We start from the raw sequence: 21,424 nt of genomic DNA, 5'->3' as shown, positions 1-21,424 counted from the left end.
TTTGCATTTTAACATTACATTTTCAAATGTCTGAGTTTATCAGTTAGAATCATAATTAAGAAGAGCTGGACTCACAAAATTTAATTATTTGGTTTTGAAAGAACTTCGTAAAATGTGTCACTTTCTGCTTTTGTTTGTACTTAATGTAAAATGAAAAGTCAAATCAGCTAGAAGTGATGACTGAAGCATTTATTTGACAGGCACTTTAATCTTTATAGTTTATTTATTGCTCGCACAATTTCAGAGATCAACTGTCTCCAAAACGTCATATTAGAATATGGTATATTATAAATATCTAAGAATAAATTTGATTTTATGTATTTAATCAAATTTAAAGATTAGAGACTTAGCTTTTTAATCATTCTTTTTTTGATATTGTAGGCAGAAACTGCAGCTAACCGTATTTGCAAGGTGCTTAAAGTTAATCAAGAAAATGAGAGACTTATGGAGGAATATGAAAGATTAGCTAGTGATGTAAGTTATCAAAAGATAAAACAAAATTATTTTTAGGCAGTTGTACTGTGCTTTCTAGGTAGGAATTAAATATTTTTTTAAAATTATTATTATTAGCTTCTTGAATGGATTAGGAGAACTACTCCTTGGCTGGAAAACCGAACTACAGACAACACTTTAGTTGGAGTTCATAAGAAATTAGATGAATTCAGAAATTATCGTCGAGTACACAAGCCTCCACGTGTGGAACAGAAGGCTCGATTGGAAACTAATTTCAACACTCTTCAAACAAAGCTTCGTCTTAGCAATAGGCCAGCCTATCTTCCTTCTGAAGGAAAAATGGTTTCTGTAAGTACAGACTTTTCCTTTGACAATGCATTTATTCATTTTGCCAAACTTCATAGAACTGTTTTCATCAGCTATTTAAAATTATATGTTGATTGAATTTCCCTTTGTGATATTTTAAATATTTGATAATTCATCTTTCTCGCATATTAGTTTTATGCAAAATAGGGGAATAAAAAACGTTTTAAAGTAAAGTTAAAATATTTTGACTTGAGATTGATGTTACAATTAAGATTAGAGGGCACCAATGCTGACTTATTTTGGGGTGGTTTCTTCCCATATGTTAATTTTTTTTTTATTGCAACGCTAAAACCCTTTTGTGATCATTTTTGGTAGTCATCTGAGATGTTAAATTTTTTAATGATTGGTACTGTTTATACATAGTTGGTGAGGAACCATACATTTATCTTGGGTTTTATTATTTAAATGACTAATGATGATTTTTATGAACATTTTTTCTGAATATGAAAGTATCATCTTTTTATTGTGTAGAAAGATTCAAAATCTAACAAAAAGAAAATTTGGTTTCAATAATTCTTTTCAATAGCCTCATCCAATAATCTAATTTCAAGTATTTAACTTGCAGGATATTCATAATGCATGGAAAGGTCTTGAAATGGCAGAAAAGGGCTTTGAAGAATGGTTGCTGTCTGAAATGATGAGGTATGTTTTAAACTGCTAGTTGGAATAATTCTTTTATTCATTTTTAATTCATATTGCAGGACAATATTAATTTTATATTAAATCAGGAAAAACTCTAAAAAAAATTATTTAATGACAATTTGATTCATGTTAGTAGCAAAATATTTGCTTAACTTTGATAGAGAGGAGAAAAAGCATTGAATTTGTATTTTCTGAAGGAAGGAAAAGTATTATTCTTAAATGTTGCTTTTAAAAATAACTTTCAAATTCATACCTTCAAAAATTTTTTAGCTTAGTTTAAAAAGTTTAGCTTAGGACTTACAGTTTAAGTCAAATATTTTTATTGAGTGTCGATTCATTTTTTTATATTCTCGCATTTGAATATATCGGAATTTAAATATTTGAATATATTAAGTTTTCTTTTGGCTTGCTAATATATGAAAAAAACATTCAATGTTTTAATTTTTATAATTATAGTTTCATAAAAAAATTTTGGAATAATTTTTTAATTTAAATCAATAATAAAATATAGACAAACAAATCCATCATTTGAAAGTGTGGATTGTTTACTTTGCTAAATTTTATATCTCGGTTTAAATTTATTATGTTGATATTTCTTAGGTTAGAACGATTGGACCATTTGGCTCAGAAGTTCAAGCACAAAGCTGATATCCATGAAGACTGGACCCATGGAAAGGAAGAAATGCTTCAAAGCCAAGACTTCAGAAATTGCAAATTGAATGAGTTGAAGGTATATTATTTGAATTTTATTTATTTACTACCATTTTTTTATATATAATTTAATGAAAGGTTTAAAATGTAATTCTTGTCAGTTATTTGTAAGGTGGTTGTAATTTTTAAAATAAAATCTTCAACAAAATGTTTTTAATTACGAATTATCTTATTTTCATATCGGATTTAAAAAAAAGTTGTAATTTTATTATTTGTTTACTTGAAATTTTTATTTCAGTAAATAATATTGATTAATATCAAATACAAATATTATAAGTTTCTTCATTAGAGTTTGTTTTATGTAAAAAAAGAAACTAAGAAATATACTATTAATTGATAAAGCAGTTTTTAAAAGATTAAAGGTTTTAAGGAAAATACATTATTTATTTTTAACGATTTATTAAAATGCTTAATATATAACAAAATGCAAATAATTTTTCATATTCATCTGTTAAATTTATATTTTAAAACATTCTTGGTGGGTGTTTTTCTATTTTTTAAATTATAAAATTGTGGGTGAAGAAGCAACTCTATCTACTTAATAAAAATATAGTTATAATTCTTTTATCATATATAATTTTATGTAATTAGAATGAGTAAGACTCAAAAAATTTTCTCAGTTTCTCAGTAGTTATATTGCATAAAAAGTAAAGCAAAGGATTGGGGTTTTCCTGTTATAAAGAATATGTATAACTAGTTTTGCATATTTAAAGTTTAGTTCACTGTGTTTCATAGTTCGTTCTGATGTTTCTAAGCATGTAAGTGGTATAAACATTTGGATTGCATGTCTCCCAAGACCATGCATTTTCCTATTTTATTTTTCAAACCCTGAGTTGTGTTCTCAAATTGCATATTTTCCATGATTTTGTTCAATATTATCGATATTGTGCAATATATCAATACAATATTGTGCAATCGGTACCACATATTGACCACTTCTCGGTAAGATTTCCCTAGGAGTTTTGTTTATCTTCTCTTTTATTACAAACTAGATGGTATATGAAATAGACATTGGACAATTTTATTTTTATTATATAGTATATAATTTCATTAGCTATGAAATGTGGAACTTGAACAGTTTTGTTAATGATACAAATTCAACAAAAGCATTTCCAACATACCAACAATTAAACATAATTATTGTACTGCAACCTATTAAATTTGTCTGATAGAGATGCCATATCAGTAATGCCACAGTTTGTTGCCTTGTTTTGTGACCATTCTTCAGCTTCACATTTATGCTTTGGCCAATTTCAAAGCTTGTGAAATATTTTTTTAAGTTTATAATTTTTTATTTCTTACAGCTTTTTAAAAAGTTGGTGGCTCTAAGTATTTATTCTATATTCATTTATTTAAAAAATGGTGAAAACACAATTTTTATTCATTGTTCAAGTTTTATATATAGGGTGTTCATTAATTATTGTCGGAGTTTCCGTACCTCATAACTTTCGAATAAAAAATATTACGCAAAAACCGATTACATATTCGTGAATTACAACTCAAAGAATTTTATTATTGATATTAAAATGTAAAGCTTGCACAATTTGCACTTTGTAGACATTCAGCTGAAGGCGATTATGTATTCGTAAATTCGCTGAACAAATTTTGACTTTTGATAATCGTGCGGGTTCTCCGAGCCCCATATTCTATAGTTATGTTTATTCACTTTTTCTGACACATGAAAAGTGGATTCGTCACTGAAGAACCATTTCCAAAGGTAGTTTTCATCATCCTCAATTCGAGTCAAAATTTGTTCAGCGAATTTACGAATACATAATCACCTTCAGCTGAATGCCTACAAAGTGCAAATTGTGCAAACTTTACACTTTAATATCATTAATAAAATTCTTTGAGTTGTAATTTACGAATACGTAATCAGTTTTTGCATAATATTTTTTATTCGAAAGTTATGAGGTACGGAAACCCCGACAATAATTAATGAACACCCTATATATTCAAGTTTTCAGTTTCTGATTCAAAGTTGATGAACTTTTAGAATAATATGAACGATGTTGTTTTCTGAACTTCCATTTTGGTTTCTTTTAAATCCATATTATTTCCTGTGATGTTTTTAAAATTAAGATTATTTATGTTGTAACATAGTTTTATTAATTAGTGATTCTGTATTCATTAGTCTTTATCCTCATTGGCATTTATATTTATGCTTCAAATTAATTTTGCTTTTGTTACAGGCCTTGAAAAAGAAGCATGAAGCTTTTGAAAGTGATCTGGCTGCTCACCAAGATCGTGTGGAACAAATTGCTGCCATTGCTCAAGAGCTCAAGTAAGATTTTGCATGAAATTTTAACTTTGGGAAATGTTTTTTAATTGGCAACAATAGAACTTCATCAATGAGACAGAGATTTTTATTCATAACTAAAGATGTGTTTCAAAAGTTTACTTGTTCATATTTTGTGATGTATGTCAGTTATAAAATTTTCAGTATTTGGAAGACTGTTAATCATAGTTTTAGATCCATGTCGTGCAGTCAGCTAAATATCATTGCTCATACAAATTGTTAAAAATCAAAATATATACATATTTTGTTTCTTTTTTTATAAATAAGCAGAAAAAGCAAACATTTGAAAACTAACAAACATATCGCATGAAAGTGATGCATTTTTAAATTAATGACATATAGCTTCAAATGTTGATTTTCTTACAAAATTGAAATCAGTTTTAAAATATTCGCCATGTATATGATGAAATTGCATGAAATATGTTGGCATAGAATAATGCTAGTCGGTAATACCATAAAAGTTAACAATATTTTCTATGCTTTTGTTTCCAATGTTATGCTTTGTTTTGTTCTATCCTTTGTTTGATATCTTCTTTCTTATTGTTAACATTTAGTAGGACTTAAGATTAGTGTATGGTTTCTCTCCAAGTACATCAAAATCATGCCAATCATCTGAAAAATTCGTCTTCGAATAGGTACCAATAATAATTACAAACGGATTTTAGCGTTGCAATAAAAAAAAATGTTGCAAATCAATTTGATGTGAAATCATTCCAAAATAATTTGTCTTTGGCAACCATATATTGATTTTAAGTCTGACCTCATCTTTTTCCCCTTTATGTTCAATTATTTTGTTATCAACAGGATAGTGTGATGGGAATAGAATTAGCTATATCGGCTGAAGCCTTCCCTTCCTCTACTAACCCATTGCATATATTGTACTAATTCCATAGTCCTGAATTTGAGTTTTAAATTTGCAGCTTCAAAATTGCTACTATTGCTGAATATGAAACTTACACCATCTTTCTGCAGATTATAAAGAAATTTAATCATTAACATTTGTGTTAACTCAAATCTTCATTTTTAAATTTATAATGTAGTTCAAATATTAATTGTTGTTTGTTTTTTAATTAGTGCACTGGATTATCATGATGCTGCTTCAGTCAATGCTAGATGCCAGAGGATATGTGATCAGTGGGATAGGCTTGGGACTTTGACACAGAAACGAAGAAGTGCACTTGAGGTATGGAATACTTTTTTACTGATTCTCCCCCTTCTTTTATACTACATACATTTACTTTTAAGAAACAAAAATTAAAGTAAGATTATATGTTTGGGACATTATTTTTTATATATAAAGTTTTCCTGCTTAGAATTTTATCTCATTTGTTGTGTATGAGTGCAAAATTTAAAGCACATTAAAAGTAAACTATCTGAATACATTGTTAATTGTAAAAGAGGCTTGGTTGCCATCTTATTTATAATTTTTTACCAAGTATAAATTCTTACTGAAATAACTTTTGTAAAATTTGATCTTACCAGTTTAAAAAGTGATGGTATATTTTTTAAATGACATTGTTTGTTGTCAGACTAAATAGTAGTTACATAGAATTTCTCTAAATTTTTAGGAGGCTGAGAGGGTACTAGAAAAGATTGACACATTGCACCTTGAGTTTGCTAAGAGAGCAGCAGTAAGTAGAATTCCATTATTTTATATTTATATTAATCATGATAAAAAAAAGTTAGTATAACAATATTTTTTTTTCTGCTATATAATTAACTTCATCATCCGTAATGCGTCTAGCATGTTCAAGTGAAACTTTTGCAGGGTGGCAGTAATGCGCTTCAAGCATTCTTCTACATTTTAAATGTTTAAAATACTTTGTAAATGTCTACATGTTTGAGTTTTTGTTTTTGTTTGTTCTAATGCGGCAAAAAACGGAGGATAAACTGAAACTGAAAAACTTAACAGAAAATTTTTGTGGACAGGAGAGGACGGCGAAAGGTTAAAGTGAATGTAGATATATTTTCCAAGTAGTTATTTTAATAAAATGTTAGTATGTTACTGTTTTAACAAAAATTGAAGAATAATAGTTGAATCATTCTTTCAAACATTGCAATTCACTTTTTAGAAACCAAATCTGTAGCAAATCTTCCTCAACCTCAGCATATTGAATTTTTTCGAAGGTTTAAAATTCATATACTTTCTAAAAGAATTCTAGTGGAGGAATATATATATATATATATATAGATATATAGATAAAATTTTAATTTATAATAAATGTTTTTAATATGTAGGTTGGTGAAATTTTAGACCTATATCAAATTTTTAGAAATCTCTGAGTTACTTTTTTCAATTAATTCAATGTCAAGTATTATATGATTAAACGTTTTCTTTCCAGAAGAATGTTTTTTTTCCCTCCCTTTGCTACAACAGTCATATCTTATTATAATAAACATGATCACATTTAAAATTTGTCAACACTGGCTTACACAAAACATGAACTTATTGAAAATGCTTTAAATCGATTGTTATTTTATCCTGAACGGAAAAAAAAATGCAATTGTTTTTTAATATATGTGTGTGCATATAAGAGATAGAGAGATCAACATCCATAAATACAAGCAGAAGAGGTTTAAGAAAAAAAATTTAAAAAGGAATTCCAAATTTGGAGATATACTTCTTTTTATGGCCAGTGTGATGAAATAAATTAATCTAAAATTTGCATAAAGGCTAATATTCTTTACAACTAAATTTAAATTTATTTCTCCAAATTTATTAAATAATATTTTCAGCTTCATTTCTTTTCTTTTCTTTCTTTCTTTCTTTCTTTTTTTTTTTTTTTTTTTTTTTGATAATTTTCTCTACCATTTTTTTTTTCTTTTTTATAGCCTTTCAATAACTGGTTGGATGGTGCCAGAGAAGATTTAGTTGATATGTTTATTGTACATACTATGGAAGAAATACAAGTGAGTATTTAACTTATATCAAGATTTTGTAGTTTTTTAAGAATTCACAAAATTCTCAATTTAAATCACCCACTCTGTCATTTATTTTATCATTTAAAAATGATAAAATGAGTAAATATTAAGTATTTTGTTTGTGGATATAAATTAATTTGCATGTGAACTAAAATGATTTGCATTAACTGTTAGATATGAGTGAGGGAATCTTAAAATAGAATTTATTATAAAGAAATAAAATGCTTCTCATCTTTTCTTTATAATTTAATCTGCTTCTGATTATCTGCAGAAGATATTTATATTTTCTATTGATTGCCTGTGGAGTTGCTTTTCTTATTTACTATTTTTCTTCTTATTATTAGTTATAATTAAGGAATAATGGAGTAAGACCATCTGCCAATTGAGTAATATAAGGAAGGATTAATTCATGTAGTGTTAAAAATGCTTTATATACAAAGGAAAAAGTTCTGCTGGCACATCATCTATATGATAACTTACAGAAAAAAGTTAAACATTGTGATCAATGATTTAGCTAAGGAAGCAACTAATGGCAATGTATTATTCATTGAATCTTTTTAATGCATAACAAATATAGCACATTTGCTATTTCTAAAATTTATATAGGATTAAAAAATAAAAATCCTATTTGTTTGACAATATTGTTTAGAATATAGATCCATTAATATATGTGTCCCTATGTATGCTTTTTTGTAAACTGTGTTTGAAATAGCTAATTGTTCTTAATTTAATTCTAGGGTCTAATTGATGCCCATGAGCAGTTCAAGCAAACTTTGGGTGAAGCTGACAAGGAACACAAATCTATTACTGCGCTTGCTCAGGAAGTCCAAACCATTGCAACACAGTGCCAGATTCCAGGAGGAATTGAGAATCCTTACACAACATTAACATCTATCGTAAGATTTCTTTTCCTTATGCTTTAGTCAAATACTTCATCCATCATTTAAAAAAAAATTATAATTTTAAGGCTTTTGTCAATTAAAAAGTAGCTTTAACAGTGTTTGTATTTTGTTGCAAGATGTTTGTGTTATTTGAATTGCCATTGGGAAGCCTAATTAATGAATTTTTCTTTTAAATTTTACTGTACTCCTCTGAATGGAGCTTGAATTTTAAGATTCTATAAATTATATATTATTGATGGTCAATGTAAAATTTAAATTATTTTTAAAAAAATACTTAACATTATTTTTAATTCCTCTGTATAAGAAGTTACATTGTTTAATTTTTCTGAATGAATTTCTGATATTTAAAATTTTAAAAAGCTCCTGTTTTATCATATTATTAGATCTGTAGCTTTACCACTGATTTTATTTTTGTTCATTCTAAGTGCTTTAGAAACATAAAAGGCTTTGTACGATATTAAAATAAAAATTTTCAATTTAAATTTGACTATGCTTGTTGTAAATCTATCACTTTTGATAAATATTTTATAAAAATAAAATTAGGACCATTTTGGTGAATTGACATTTACTTTCACTCAGATTGATTTCATTTATTTTCAAAATGCATAATTTTCTTATTAATTAGTTCATTTTAATTATTACAGTTAATGTTGTTTGAATTTCAAGGATTTTTCTGTATGTTTCTGTTTTGTGAGAATAAACAATATTCTCACAAAATGTTTTTTACCTCTTTCAGGATATCACGACGAAATGGAGTGATGTAAAGCAGATGATTCCTAAGAGGGATCAAGTTTTGCAGACAGAGTTGATGCGACAACAATGTATCCTATTATTGTTCACTTAAATTAATTCTTGACATCTGTTTATTCTTTTTTTAATGTTCAAGATATTAACATTTTTGTTTGTATATTTTTTTAAATAAGAATTTGCTTTGGACAAGAAGTTAAATTAAAATTTGCATTAATATTCAAAATAATTTAATGATCATATAATGTTCATTTTTTTTTCTGTAATTTTTCATTATGATATTCTAAATGGATTGCAGTGCTGAAAGAAATAAATTTTTAGATTATCCCCTCCCCCTCTCCCCCTTCCTCAACTTTTGCAAGGATTTTTTTGTTGTTTTGTTTTGAAAATTTTTAAATAATTTTTAAAAACTATTTAGAAATTCCTGATTTTAAATGTCAAATTACCAATTAAAATTTAATTTTCTTTTATTTATCATTAATTAGGGATGAATTTATTATTTTTACATAAGATTGTTTAAAAGACTTAATGAAAACCTAATTTTTATGATAAATGTTATTATTCCACAGGCAGATATCATGCATTTTTCAGGCTATTAATTTTGCCAATTGTAATTTCATATAACAAGCCTCTCTTGATATGCCATCAATTATTCCTTCCACCTCATTTCTTTCACTCTATTTTTGAGAGAAATTGCATAATGAAACTTGGACTGGAACCTTAATCTCCCAAAAAAGAGAAATACATCTGATTGGAGAGCAGGGAAAGTGGCTAATTATAATTCTATATGCTAATATTATCCATTTCAGTTTTTTTTCTGTGCTGTTTCTATTAGCTTTAATCCAATAACCTTAACTGAAGTTTCTCAGCTAATGAGAGGTTGCGCAGGAAATTCGCTGAGAAGGCCAATGCTGTTGGACCCTGGATTGAGAGGCAAATGGATTCTGTTACAGCCATTGGAATGGGCATGCAGGGAAGTTTAGAGGACCAACTCAACAAACTGAAACAGTTTGAAGTGAGTGTAGTCCAATACAGACCACATATGGATGAACTTGAAAAGTGCCATCAAGTAAGCCTTTCCATCAATTTAAGTTACTTGTGTATTGTAGTTCCAGAAAAATAGGATTAAATATTTTGAAAGGAAAGATATGCTATGCTCCAAAGAAAAACTTATATGTGATAGATAGGGAAATTTCTTATCAATATGTTATGATTAATTTTTAAAAAATATGTAGATCGAAATTAAAAATTCTGTTACTGGTAAAAAAAATTATTTATTTTTAGGAATTAAGGATATTTAAAGGTTACCATCATTACTGAAAAGCTAAATTTTTACCTCTAGTTTTACCTCTCCATCTAACATTGGTATTTGAAAGTTTACCATAGAGAGTAAGAGAGGTTTAATTTTTAGTAATATTTATTGTTATGGCTGGAAATTAATTTAATCAATTTTATCTGCTATGAAATACAGAATTGTTAAAATTCTTATGTAAATTACTCATTGGTATTATGTAATATTATATGCTTGTAATTAATAAAGTATGTTATGCCATATAACATGCCTTATTTTATATAGAGATTACAAATTTATATAAAAAAAGTAATCTAATAATGAAACATCTGCAGCTTGTCTGTATTTATTACTTGAAGCTATAATTATTTAAAATAATTTCTAATTATTTTATTGTTTATTCTGTGTAATATTAAGATATTTGTTCTAATCTATAATATAGATTTTAAATGTAAATACTGAAATTGGGTAAGATAATACATGAAAATCTTTTGTTTGCCTTTTATTCTTTAATAAATTAGGCGATAGAACAGTTGTAAAATGATGTATTGTCATATTACTAAAGACATGCATTTTGACTATATTAAATTAAATATTTATTAGTTAAAAATTGGCCACTTGAAAAAAAAATTTCATCAGAAATTATTTCAAATTTTTACAAATTTATTCTGATACAAAATTGTTGGCTATGATCTTATTTGATTTTCTGTATTTTTTAAAAATTAAATCAGCACTATTTAGAAATTGCAAGTATTTTTGTAGTAACTCTCAGTTATAAATCAAATTTTCAATAATAAATTCCATTTATGTATTGCATAATTAAGGAAAGTAATTTCAATCTACAGAATGTATTATATACTTATTGTTATATTTATATAATACAACATACCTTGATAGTTGTATGTACTATTAATGATTTTTTTTTTTTTTTTTTTTTTTTTAGGAAATTCAAGAAGCTATGATCTTTGAAAATAGATATACACAATATACTATGGAAGTAAGTCATTTTTATATAATGCTTTTTGCAAATGTCTTAACAAATTTGTTATGATTAATTATATAATTAGTAAATCAAATTATTTTTGACAGGGCAATAATTTTATAAATTAATACTTTTCTAATATTAATGAGTTCAATTGTTAAGAGCTCAACAGTTTCATTATGAGAGTTTTCATTAACTTTATATAATCCTATTTGCGAACATTGAAATTCAAGATTTTGTTTTCTATAACTATGCTGAAAAGTCATATGAAGTGAAATACACAATTAATTCAGTCTTTGAAATTAAATCAAAAGAATAGACAATATAATTCTGTAACTTGGAATTTTTCAAATGAAGTGTGTTACAACAGCGTACTTTTCATTTGGGCATCAATTAGCTTATTCCATCTACCCCACTCACCCTTGAAAAAATTGACTGAAATTCCTATTTATAAGTTCTACTTATTCAGCTGTTTGTTTTCAAAATTGATTTTCATGAGCTTTAGTATATTCTCTGCTTTTGAATTTTTTTTCATAATGTAGGGCAATTAAATTTTTTTGTTATTTATTGTATTATTACAGTCTGTCTTTTGTTAATATGTTTTTATGGATTACAATAAATTTTTGGCTCTAATAATATCAGTAATTTAATGTTTTAATATAATGGTATAAATTTATATAAAGTTTTCATTTTTTGTTAAACCTCCCCCCCCCCTCAACTTAATTTTTCCTCCCGTTTTTGAGAATTTTGGTTAAATTTGTTTGAAATAATCTGTATTTATTTATTTAGGCTTTAAATAGTTGTTAATAGTAACTGTTTGTATTTCAGACTCTTCGTGTTGGCTGGGAACAACTGCTAACCTCAATTCATCGTAATATCAATGAAGTTGAAAACCAGGTAAATTTTTCAAGTCTTGATTTAAGAAATATTAATCCATTTTTTTAAACAGATTATTTTACAATATTTGTTAAATTTTTTCCTTGACCTTAATTGAATCATTCTCCTTAATAAACTGATTTATTTTTAAATTATTGTCCTATATATATATATATATATATATATATATATATATATATAAATATAGTCTACTAGAAATAATGGCCTGATATTCCTTGTTCAACGAATTTATCTCTGTAATTGTTATAGTTAGTAAAAATTGTTTTTTGACATTTTAGAATCTAATGGAGAAATAATATTGGGTAATATACAGATAAATACTCATATTCCAGAATGTCTATGAATATTCATGTTAGTGATTATTGAGTCTCTTTCTATATCGACTTTTTAATACTAACATTTTGTAAAAGAACAAAAATCGTAAAAAAATTTTATTCATTAATTGTAAATTATTTTAAAAAGTTAATGTGTTCAGAGTGAATATTATTTTATTCCAAAGTATTTTACTTTACTAAAAAATGTTTTCTCTAGAATATTTGTGAAAATATATAAAATGCCATCCGGCGTTAGAGGGAAAGTATAAATTTGTAAAATGTATAACAAATATTTTTTTATCAATGTAATGAATGTTGTATTGTATAGGCAAAATATAGCACATAAGTAAGTTTTTGTTTATAGAAGAACTGAATACAGATTGCATAGCTTACTGAAATCGATTCTTCCATTCATGATCAGTCTTTATTATTTTGTTATATTTATTTCTGCTTTACTCTTTGATAGATTTTCATTTTTTTTAAATATTACTGTCATAAATATTGCAGTACTTTCCCTGATACATGACTTTTCTTGATTAAAATTTCAGTTCAAGTTAAATGTTTTTGTTTTTCTTCATAAATTTTGCTTGAGAATAAATTCTTTGAAAAAAAAATATATTTTCCCTGCATTAAATGAAAGGAAGTTAACTTGTATACTTATATTGTTATTGAACTGTTTTAATCTCGGTTATAAAATCTATCAAGAAAATTGATATTCATAGAATTATATATACTTTCTTGGAAAAGATAAATCCACTCATCTGCTATTGCTAATATTTGAAGAAATTTCTGGAATGAGAAGTCCTAAGAATTGCATATAAATATTTAAATTTCTATCGAATGGCTTGACAGTTGTTAAAATATAAAAATAGCTGTTTTTTTTTCTGTATATAAAAATGGAATGCAATCTCTGCCCTCTCCCATTAAATGTTAGTTTTATATATTCTAGTCACAAAAGTGCATGTTGATAAGCATGTGTTTTTATTTTCCTTAAATGTAATAAAAAAGAAACTAATATAATTTAAAATCTTATTAACAGTTTATTCCATTGATGTTAAGGTTTGGAAATGATATGCATAGTGTTATAAAAAAAATCTAATTTTGTCAGCTATTTAAGATTTTGGCTTCTTTGTTTCCATTCACCTCTCTGGTATTCCATAATTCAATGAATTCATTGAGAGAAAAATGACTGTAATGAAATTGTTGTCTGTATATTGTGTGAATAAAATTATGCATTGTGCTCTGTTTACTAAATATTGTTATTAATTTCAGATCCTGACTCGAGACTCTAAAGGCATTACTGGAGAGCAACTAAATGAATTCAGGATGTCATTTAACCACTTTGACAAAAATCGAACAGGTCGCTTAGCTCCTGAAGAATTCAAATCTTGTCTAGTCAGTTTAGGTTACAATATTCGAAATGACAGACAGGTAAGTTTTATTATGTTATTTAAATTGGGAAAACAAATGAATTATTTATGTGAAAATCTTTTAATTTACCTTAATTTTTTTTAATTATAAAGAACCTGTCATTCAATCACAGCTACTGTTCCGATTTCTCTAATTTTTTCTTCATATGAAAGCCTGTGACCTTTAGGTATATCGTCATTGGTTGCCTGTTCTTATCCACTGCTCTCCATTTTCAAGAGAAATTGAAAAAATATTACTTGTGACAGCTTTCAGGTCCAACATTGTAATGGTTTCGAAAAAATTTTCACTCGAGTGCTTATGATTCTTAGATATATTGCTTGTAATCTTCTACTTTCTCTCCATTTCATGAGATATTGCAAAATAAAATGTTAGCAGATTCTTAACTTCAATAGCTAGACCAATTTTACTAATTTGAAAATTTCACCACTTTGAAATGAAGCTAACCAACCAGAATATTCCTTCATTAATGTGCAAATATAATACTTTTTTTTACTTTTAATTATTTAATTATTCTTTTAATTATTTCAATTATATTATTATTTTATTCTTTGCAATAAAGATATAGCCCATCAAAGTTGATAGACTTGTCTAAGTTATTTGTAATATAAGCCACTCCTTGTAAACCATATTAATGCTATGATTATAATCATGTCATCCAGTTTTAATGAAATGCATTTGATTAACGCAAAAAAAAAAGTCATTTTATGATTCCTTAATTTTGTATTTGATCACTTATTTTTGTTTGCAAAGCATTGAGAATTGACAAAATCAGTCTAGTTATTGAGATTGGGAAACTCTAAATTTTATTTTGCAATATGTCTCAAAAACTCTTTCTCTAGCTTTGACTGTCCTCGAGGACTCCATGAAGATCATGCTTATGTCTGGAAGCAGAGGGCATTTCCTCCCAACTTCTTCCCATAGAGGCAGAATATATTATAGAATATTTTGTATTTCATAGAATAAGAAAGAAACCAAGAATGAGTTTTGGATGACATCCTTGCAGCCAGTTTAATGCAAATTTTAATATATATCTGCAATTTTGGCTACAAGACCATTTATTAAATTTTGTTTATCTAGGTTGTGCTTTTGTGTTAATTGAGTTTGCATACATGGAAATTTACAAATAAGCTGATAGATACCAAATAGATAGTTTTTGGTTTGAAATTTAATGCTCAACCCTATTTCTGATGATAAAACTATGTGCATAATTTCATCCACCTAGCTTTTTTGAAGCACTGAATTCACAAGCACATATATAGAAAATTTTTTATTTCCTCCAAAATATGATGGAAATCTACAAATTTGTTAAGACAATTTATCAAATTTCATTTGTCTAATTCAACACTTTTTGAGTTATGCTTACAGACAGGCATAATTCTATATTATTTGACAAAAGATTCTAAAACCCTTTGTGTTTTTACGCATGCATTAGGATGGGTTTAATTCATCAAAATAGGGGCGAGAGGAAAGATGAAAGGAGGGGATGTTTACATTCAACAATAAAATAAACTCAGATTACTCATAGACTGAATTAAAATAATATGGTCAGAAATGACACCATATTCACATATGCGTGGGGGAAAAAAATTAACAAAAAAAAGGTCGAAAATCAAGGTCAAAGAATGACGAAGAATTCTGGAAATGCGCTCATTCTTCCTCGTCTCTTCCCTTAACGAGATAGTCGACGAAAAGTGGTGGTCTCGGAATACGGAATGACCAGTACGTGTGTTTATCAGATTCAGGGAAGTAAAAAGTGTGATGGAAAAAAATATAGCCATTTTAATTATGTTGTTGAATTTTAAGTCAGATAAAAAGTAAAGCTTTTTTGTTTTTGTTTTGTTTGAAGTGCTGCTATTGGCTTAATTCATAATTTGAAGATTCTCGTTTGATATATTTTAAAATATTTGACTTAAGTATCACAAAAGTCGATATATATGATATGTATATTATATAATATTACTTTCTGACAATTAATTCTTTATTCTACAGGGTGAAGCAGATTTCCGCAGGATTATGAGTGTGGTTGATCCTAATAACACGGGCTATGTACATTTTGATACTTTCTTAGACTTTATGACTAGAGAAAGTACAGATTCTGACACAGCTGAACAAATTATTGATTCATTCAGGATTTTGGCTGGAGATAAGGTCAGTTTTAGTCAATTTTTACTATTAATCTGTTTTATTGTTAAATGTGTTAATATTTGTAAAATTTAAGCATAATTATTTTAAACATTAAATTTTTTAACCTAGGATAAATATATATTGTACATAATGCAGGAAAAGGATCTGTAATGTTTTTTATGTATTGTAATTTCTAAAAAATAATTAAAAATGTAACTTAATATATTTAGCCTGCTGTGTTTATTTTATCACAGAACAGAATGATTTAATTTTATTTATACAAAGAAAAAAAAAATTTAAGCTTGTATTTTCTTACACCATAAGGTTTTTGAAAAAATATTGCCAGAAAAAAGATTTTTGAATTATTTCTGTTTCTGAAACAATAAAAAGAGCTTGGTTCTATTGCCATTTCATTAATGGCCATTATGTGTCAGACTTAAAGATGTTAATGAAATGAAAATTAATTAAATAAAATATTCCACTGTGTTTTGCTCTGCATTGTTTTATAACTTTTTCAAATATCCCCATGATGGACATAAACTTTAAAAAAGTCTTTGTTTCTCTCTATACTATAACTTAAGTTTTTTTGAGTGGCAGCCAAGTCTTGTATTTATGAGTAAAGACTACTTAGTCTTATTGGAAAACAGAGTAGTTATATCTTTTTAAGAAGTAAATTTTATTTTTGTGACTTGTACGAAGTCTATATTTTCAACCAAACTTTTTAGTGAAGTGGTGGTAATCAAGGTGCATGCAATAACATTAAAAGAATTCATTTCTGGGGGGGGGGGAATCTTTCAGGTTAGATAACAAAACGTGTTGTATAATTCTTCTGCTTTAACAAGCTTTCAGCAGCAACTATTTGCCTGACAATACCTTCATTTTTGTAATACTGCTAATTTATTACCCAATTGCCACCAAGTTTTGGAAAAAAAGACTAAAAAAAATCTTCCCTCTGTGAATAGATTCTCAACACAGTTTAGTTTTACTTCTCTTGAAGATTGCAGTGGGCCTTTGTTAACAACTTAACTTTAAAATGAGCGGATTCAATTTTGAAAACCAATTTTACCAAAGTTATCTTGCATATGTTGTTCATTAAATCTGACTTTAAAGAAGGGAATCAAACATCCCGATCTGATATAGTACAAAAATTTGTATGTGTTGGTGTCAGCATAGGTTTCATCCTTATGATCATTAAATTTTAAGATTAAATTTTTTATATTAATGTTTTTATAAATTATTAACTTTAAATAGAAAAAAAATGCTGACTCTGCTTTTTTAAACTTGTCATAAAAATTGGCACCTTTCTTATAAAGTTAATATTTAAAATGGTATTAAACTGTCTTCTTTCTTCATAGCCTTACATTACTGCAGAAGAGCTGCGCAGAGAATTGCCACCAGACCAGGCTGAGTACTGTATTCAGCGCATGGGACCCTTCAAAGGACCAGGAGCTGTACCTGGTGCCTTGGATTACATGTCCTTCTCAACGGCACTCTACGGCGAAAGTGATCTCTAGAGTCTTGCATTTAACGAACCCTCTGAGCTGGTCTTGTGTGGCTTTTTTATCCAAGACAACACAACATTTCACAATCTCTTGCATCCACTCCTCTATCCTACTCCTTGTCCCATTATTGCCAAAAGAATGGAACTCGTGGTGTTTTAATATCATGTAAATTAAAATCGAACATTTTTATTATCATTATAATTTATCAATCAATTTATAGTGAATTTCATACTTGAAAACAAAAGTCAACAAAGCAAATAAAGTAGCATTGGATTGTCCAATGTTGGTTGTCAATAATAAAGTGTCAAATCAGTGAGCAATTTTATAATAAATTAATTGGTTAGAAAAGACTATATTATACCAGCTCAGCATCTTGTTTTGCCCCATCCCCCAAAGGATTTGGTTAAAACCTTGTCTACTTAGAATAAAAATGAAATACGGTTAGTGACGCGTTGTTGTGAAAGAGCCACTCGTGCCTTCTGTGGTTCACCTGCCGTCCCCCAAGCGAAGCTGAATATGACGTCTTCCGACAGCGTGGTTCTGAACCATCTAACGACCTCTTGAAACAACCGAAAGATAAAATTTTACTTTTTTTGTTCCAAAAAGTGCTTGTTTTAACCCTCATATTTCACTAGGTATAGATTATGCCTGCCCCCAAAACATATTTGTGTGATTGTGTTGCAAAGAATCATTATTTGAAATTAATTTAAAAAAAGAAATTTTATTTTATGTTTGTGAGAAGCTATCCAAAGAAAAGAGGAAAATTGTCCTATAATCATGCTTTTGTGCTTCTTTGTACTTTTTAAAATGTCTTAATAAAAAAATTTTTAGCCCCAATTTGGTTCATTTATTTGTTACTATATTTGTCATTAATATTTTATCAATTTCTGAAATGCTGAGTTTTGAATTTGAAAACAGGCTGTTGATACTCTTAATCCATATGCTCTCAGAGTATTCATTTGATAATATTTAACATTTGATATACATAACTAAACCAATCCTATGCTATTGGTTTTGTTATTCAATGTATATTTCATTTCAGTTCTACTTCATTAGTGGACATCTACAGAATTTTATAAATAAATTGTTGCATTCTTTTTTCTTCATAATTTTTCTTTTTTTTTTACTAGTTTTTATTTAAAATTTATCGAATACTAGCTACTGTAACAAATGGATGTAAATAAAATCAAAACAAATACTACTAAGTTATACAGGGGAGGGGGGAATCGGAACTCATGCCAATTATGTATAAATTCACTTTGAAAAATTGATTACAAACCAGTGAAAAATAGTATGATAATGAGGTGGTTGTCACTACAAAGTTAATTTTTAAAATAATGAAAAAATTTTTGGTGATTTTTCTGAAGTTTTTAGTGGGAAAACAAAACTTTTAATCTTCATTTCATCTTCTTTAGAGGCACACAAATATTTTATATTAGTGAAATGATCCTACCAGATGCTAAGGCATATGACAAATTTCATTTCAGTTTGTGGATTCCATTATTTTTTGTCGTTCCAAAGTAAATCTTTTTTTACTTTGAGTTAAAAAAATATATATTGATCATTCTTAAAATACTCTTTTAAATTTTTCTGATTAAGACTACTCTAATAAAGTTTAAATTTTACTAATTGCTGATGAAATATTTAATCAGTATTAAAGATCAGTCTCATTTATGTATCCTCCCTCCCTCCCCCCCCCTCCCCCCCCCCCTCCCCCCGTATTTAATCTTTTTTAAAAATGTGATGTTAATAGGAATCAGCCGTATACAATTGAAATATAACATTTCCTAAAAATTTAACGCATTTTTTTTCTGTAAGCTTTTGTAATTGAAATGACTATAAAACCATAGAAATAACACCAAAGAATATATTTGTGAAGAATTCAATCAATACTGATAATTTTGTTAATATAATTAATACCTCAATAAATATCTTTCCTTAGAATTGTTTATCGAATAAAAACAATCTGTTGTAAAACATTTATACTTGCAATTAAGTCTTATGATTTAAAAATTTACCTTCGTAACTTCGAAATGAAATACTCTCTGAATCCATATTGTTATGGAAAATTCTGAATTCCCTCTGCAGGTTGTATGGTGAAAAAGTCCACAAAGTACAAATTTTCAGGTCAGTCTGTATGGGATTAGGAAATATGTTTTATATTTTTTAGTCCATTTTAAAAAGGTGGTATATTTTTTTAAAAAAATATCTTATTTAAATAATAATTTATTTTATCATAAAACTCAAACTATCTTTTCAATGATACTTATTTCCATAATTTTTCTCTACATTTAATGATTTTTGTAAAATAAAATTTAATTTCATATACATTTATTAACAATATTTTTATTATCATCATGTAATTCAAATCAGTTTCATTGTTCCATAAAATTAAGCAATTGTGTACATTTACGAGTGTTAAGATAAATAATCACTTTCTTTAGATATTTCCTTTATAGTGAATATCCAAAATGGATTTCCCCTTCCGCTTTTATTTCGAAGTACATACCCTTCTTAATTTGCTCTTGCGGTAATATGTAATTAAATACATATTTTACTGACTTAATAAGGTGAAATTTTAAATAAATAAAATAAAAATTCGCTTATTATTATCATTGAAAAGGAAAATTTGGGATTTTTAGCAGCAAAGGCTGCCATCTCTTAATGCCAGAGATTCGGAATTAATAAAAATAAAAAAAAATAAAAACTTTAGTGAACGAAGAAAAAAAAATTGAGAAAAGTGCTTATAAAAAACAGTTTCTTGGAGCAGAATTTTAAGAGACAAGATTTCTTGATGATTGAAAGTGAGCTTGCTCCAAAGATATGTTCTTTGAGTTGGATACTTCAAACAGTGCACGAGAATATGTTCATTTGCCATTTCCTTAGTTATAGGATAGACAGTTAGGATTATTATAAAGTCCAAATTTATTCAGTAGACCTGAGGTGATGATCATCCGGGTAATTATAAAAATTCGCGTATATTATCTTTATTTTGAAATTGTTTAGATGCACGTGGGCTAAAGTTTGATAGGTTGAAGTAAACAAATTAAATAAAAATTCAAAAATATTAATTAGCAACATTATGTGAAAAAGATTAACCTTAAAAAAAATCCAGAAGCTGCGCATGTAAATAGAACTACATGGACCTTACTAACTGGCAATCTACAAGAGAAATGTAATCATCTCTCCTAACTAAATAAAGTGAACAAAAATGAGAGTTGGTCCCTGTGAAAGGGCTGTTGGCGATAGTGATTCATCAACATTAGTATCGGCAAAATACTATAAATGAAACTTATCTAATTACTAAAATGCTTGAACATCAGATTCTTTTAATCCATAAAATTGATATGGAACTATGTTATGTGATGACGAAATAACGCTCACAGTTGTAAGAAAAAAAATGTTAATAAACTAATATTTACAAAAAAAAGTTCGAGAAGAATTTTCTTAAATTATCGTTTGCGTTTTTCCCAGAAACCGTCAAGTTGAGTTGTTTAACTAAATAATAAAATTAAACAAGACTGGTAGAAAGGAGTTCAAATTTTCGTCAGGCTCACAAACAGGAAAAAGAATTTAAAAATAGATTACAGGAGCTTCTAAGAACATTTGTGATTTCAAACGGTGAGGTGGTTTCTTAGATTAGGATTGATGAGCAAAAATACTTACCACAGATTAAAAGGAAACATCATTTCACATTTGTAATTACAAAAGTCCAAGATTAAGCATGATAAAATAATTAACTTTCTGTAAATGTAAAATATATAATATTTTTAAATACTGAATAATATTTATAATCTTTTTTTAACAAAGTATTTTTTTAATTTAAAATTTCAGTTATTTT

The 21,424-nt window shown here is 27.2% G+C and overlaps 1 protein-coding gene across 3 annotated transcripts in view; it reads left to right on the top strand.

Moving 5' to 3' along the window:
• The window catches only part of LOC129974899 (alpha-actinin), a 75,152-nt gene extending 56,732 nt beyond the window's left edge, over positions 1-18,420 (top strand). For all 3 annotated transcript variants that reach the window (XM_056087676.1, XM_056087675.1, XM_056087677.1), the window contains exons 9-24: positions 382-474; positions 571-801; positions 1,385-1,461; positions 2,062-2,191; positions 4,365-4,456; positions 5,546-5,654; positions 6,040-6,102; positions 7,304-7,381; positions 8,131-8,289; positions 9,032-9,116; positions 9,912-10,111; positions 11,277-11,330; positions 12,144-12,212; positions 13,799-13,957; positions 15,947-16,105; positions 17,437-18,420. In XM_056087676.1, the coding sequence (XP_055943651.1) occupies positions 382-474; positions 571-801; positions 1,385-1,461; positions 2,062-2,191; positions 4,365-4,456; positions 5,546-5,654; positions 6,040-6,102; positions 7,304-7,381; positions 8,131-8,289; positions 9,032-9,116; positions 9,912-10,111; positions 11,277-11,330; positions 12,144-12,212; positions 13,799-13,957; positions 15,947-16,105; positions 17,437-17,595 (1,917 nt within the window). In that variant the 3' untranslated portion in view covers positions 17,596-18,420. The remainder of the gene's footprint in view (positions 1-381; positions 475-570; positions 802-1,384; positions 1,462-2,061; positions 2,192-4,364; positions 4,457-5,545; positions 5,655-6,039; positions 6,103-7,303; positions 7,382-8,130; positions 8,290-9,031; positions 9,117-9,911; positions 10,112-11,276; positions 11,331-12,143; positions 12,213-13,798; positions 13,958-15,946; positions 16,106-17,436) is intronic.
• Positions 18,421-21,424: the final 3,004 nt, after the last annotated feature.

The sequence above is a fragment of the Argiope bruennichi genome, chromosome 7 (assembly GCF_947563725.1).
Source record: "Argiope bruennichi chromosome 7, qqArgBrue1.1, whole genome shotgun sequence".
In the NCBI taxonomy this organism is placed as follows: Eukaryota; Metazoa; Arthropoda; class Arachnida; order Araneae; family Araneidae; genus Argiope; species Argiope bruennichi.
The sequence above is the reverse complement of the archived record's forward strand: the minus strand, read 5'-3'. Positions and strand labels throughout refer to the sequence as shown.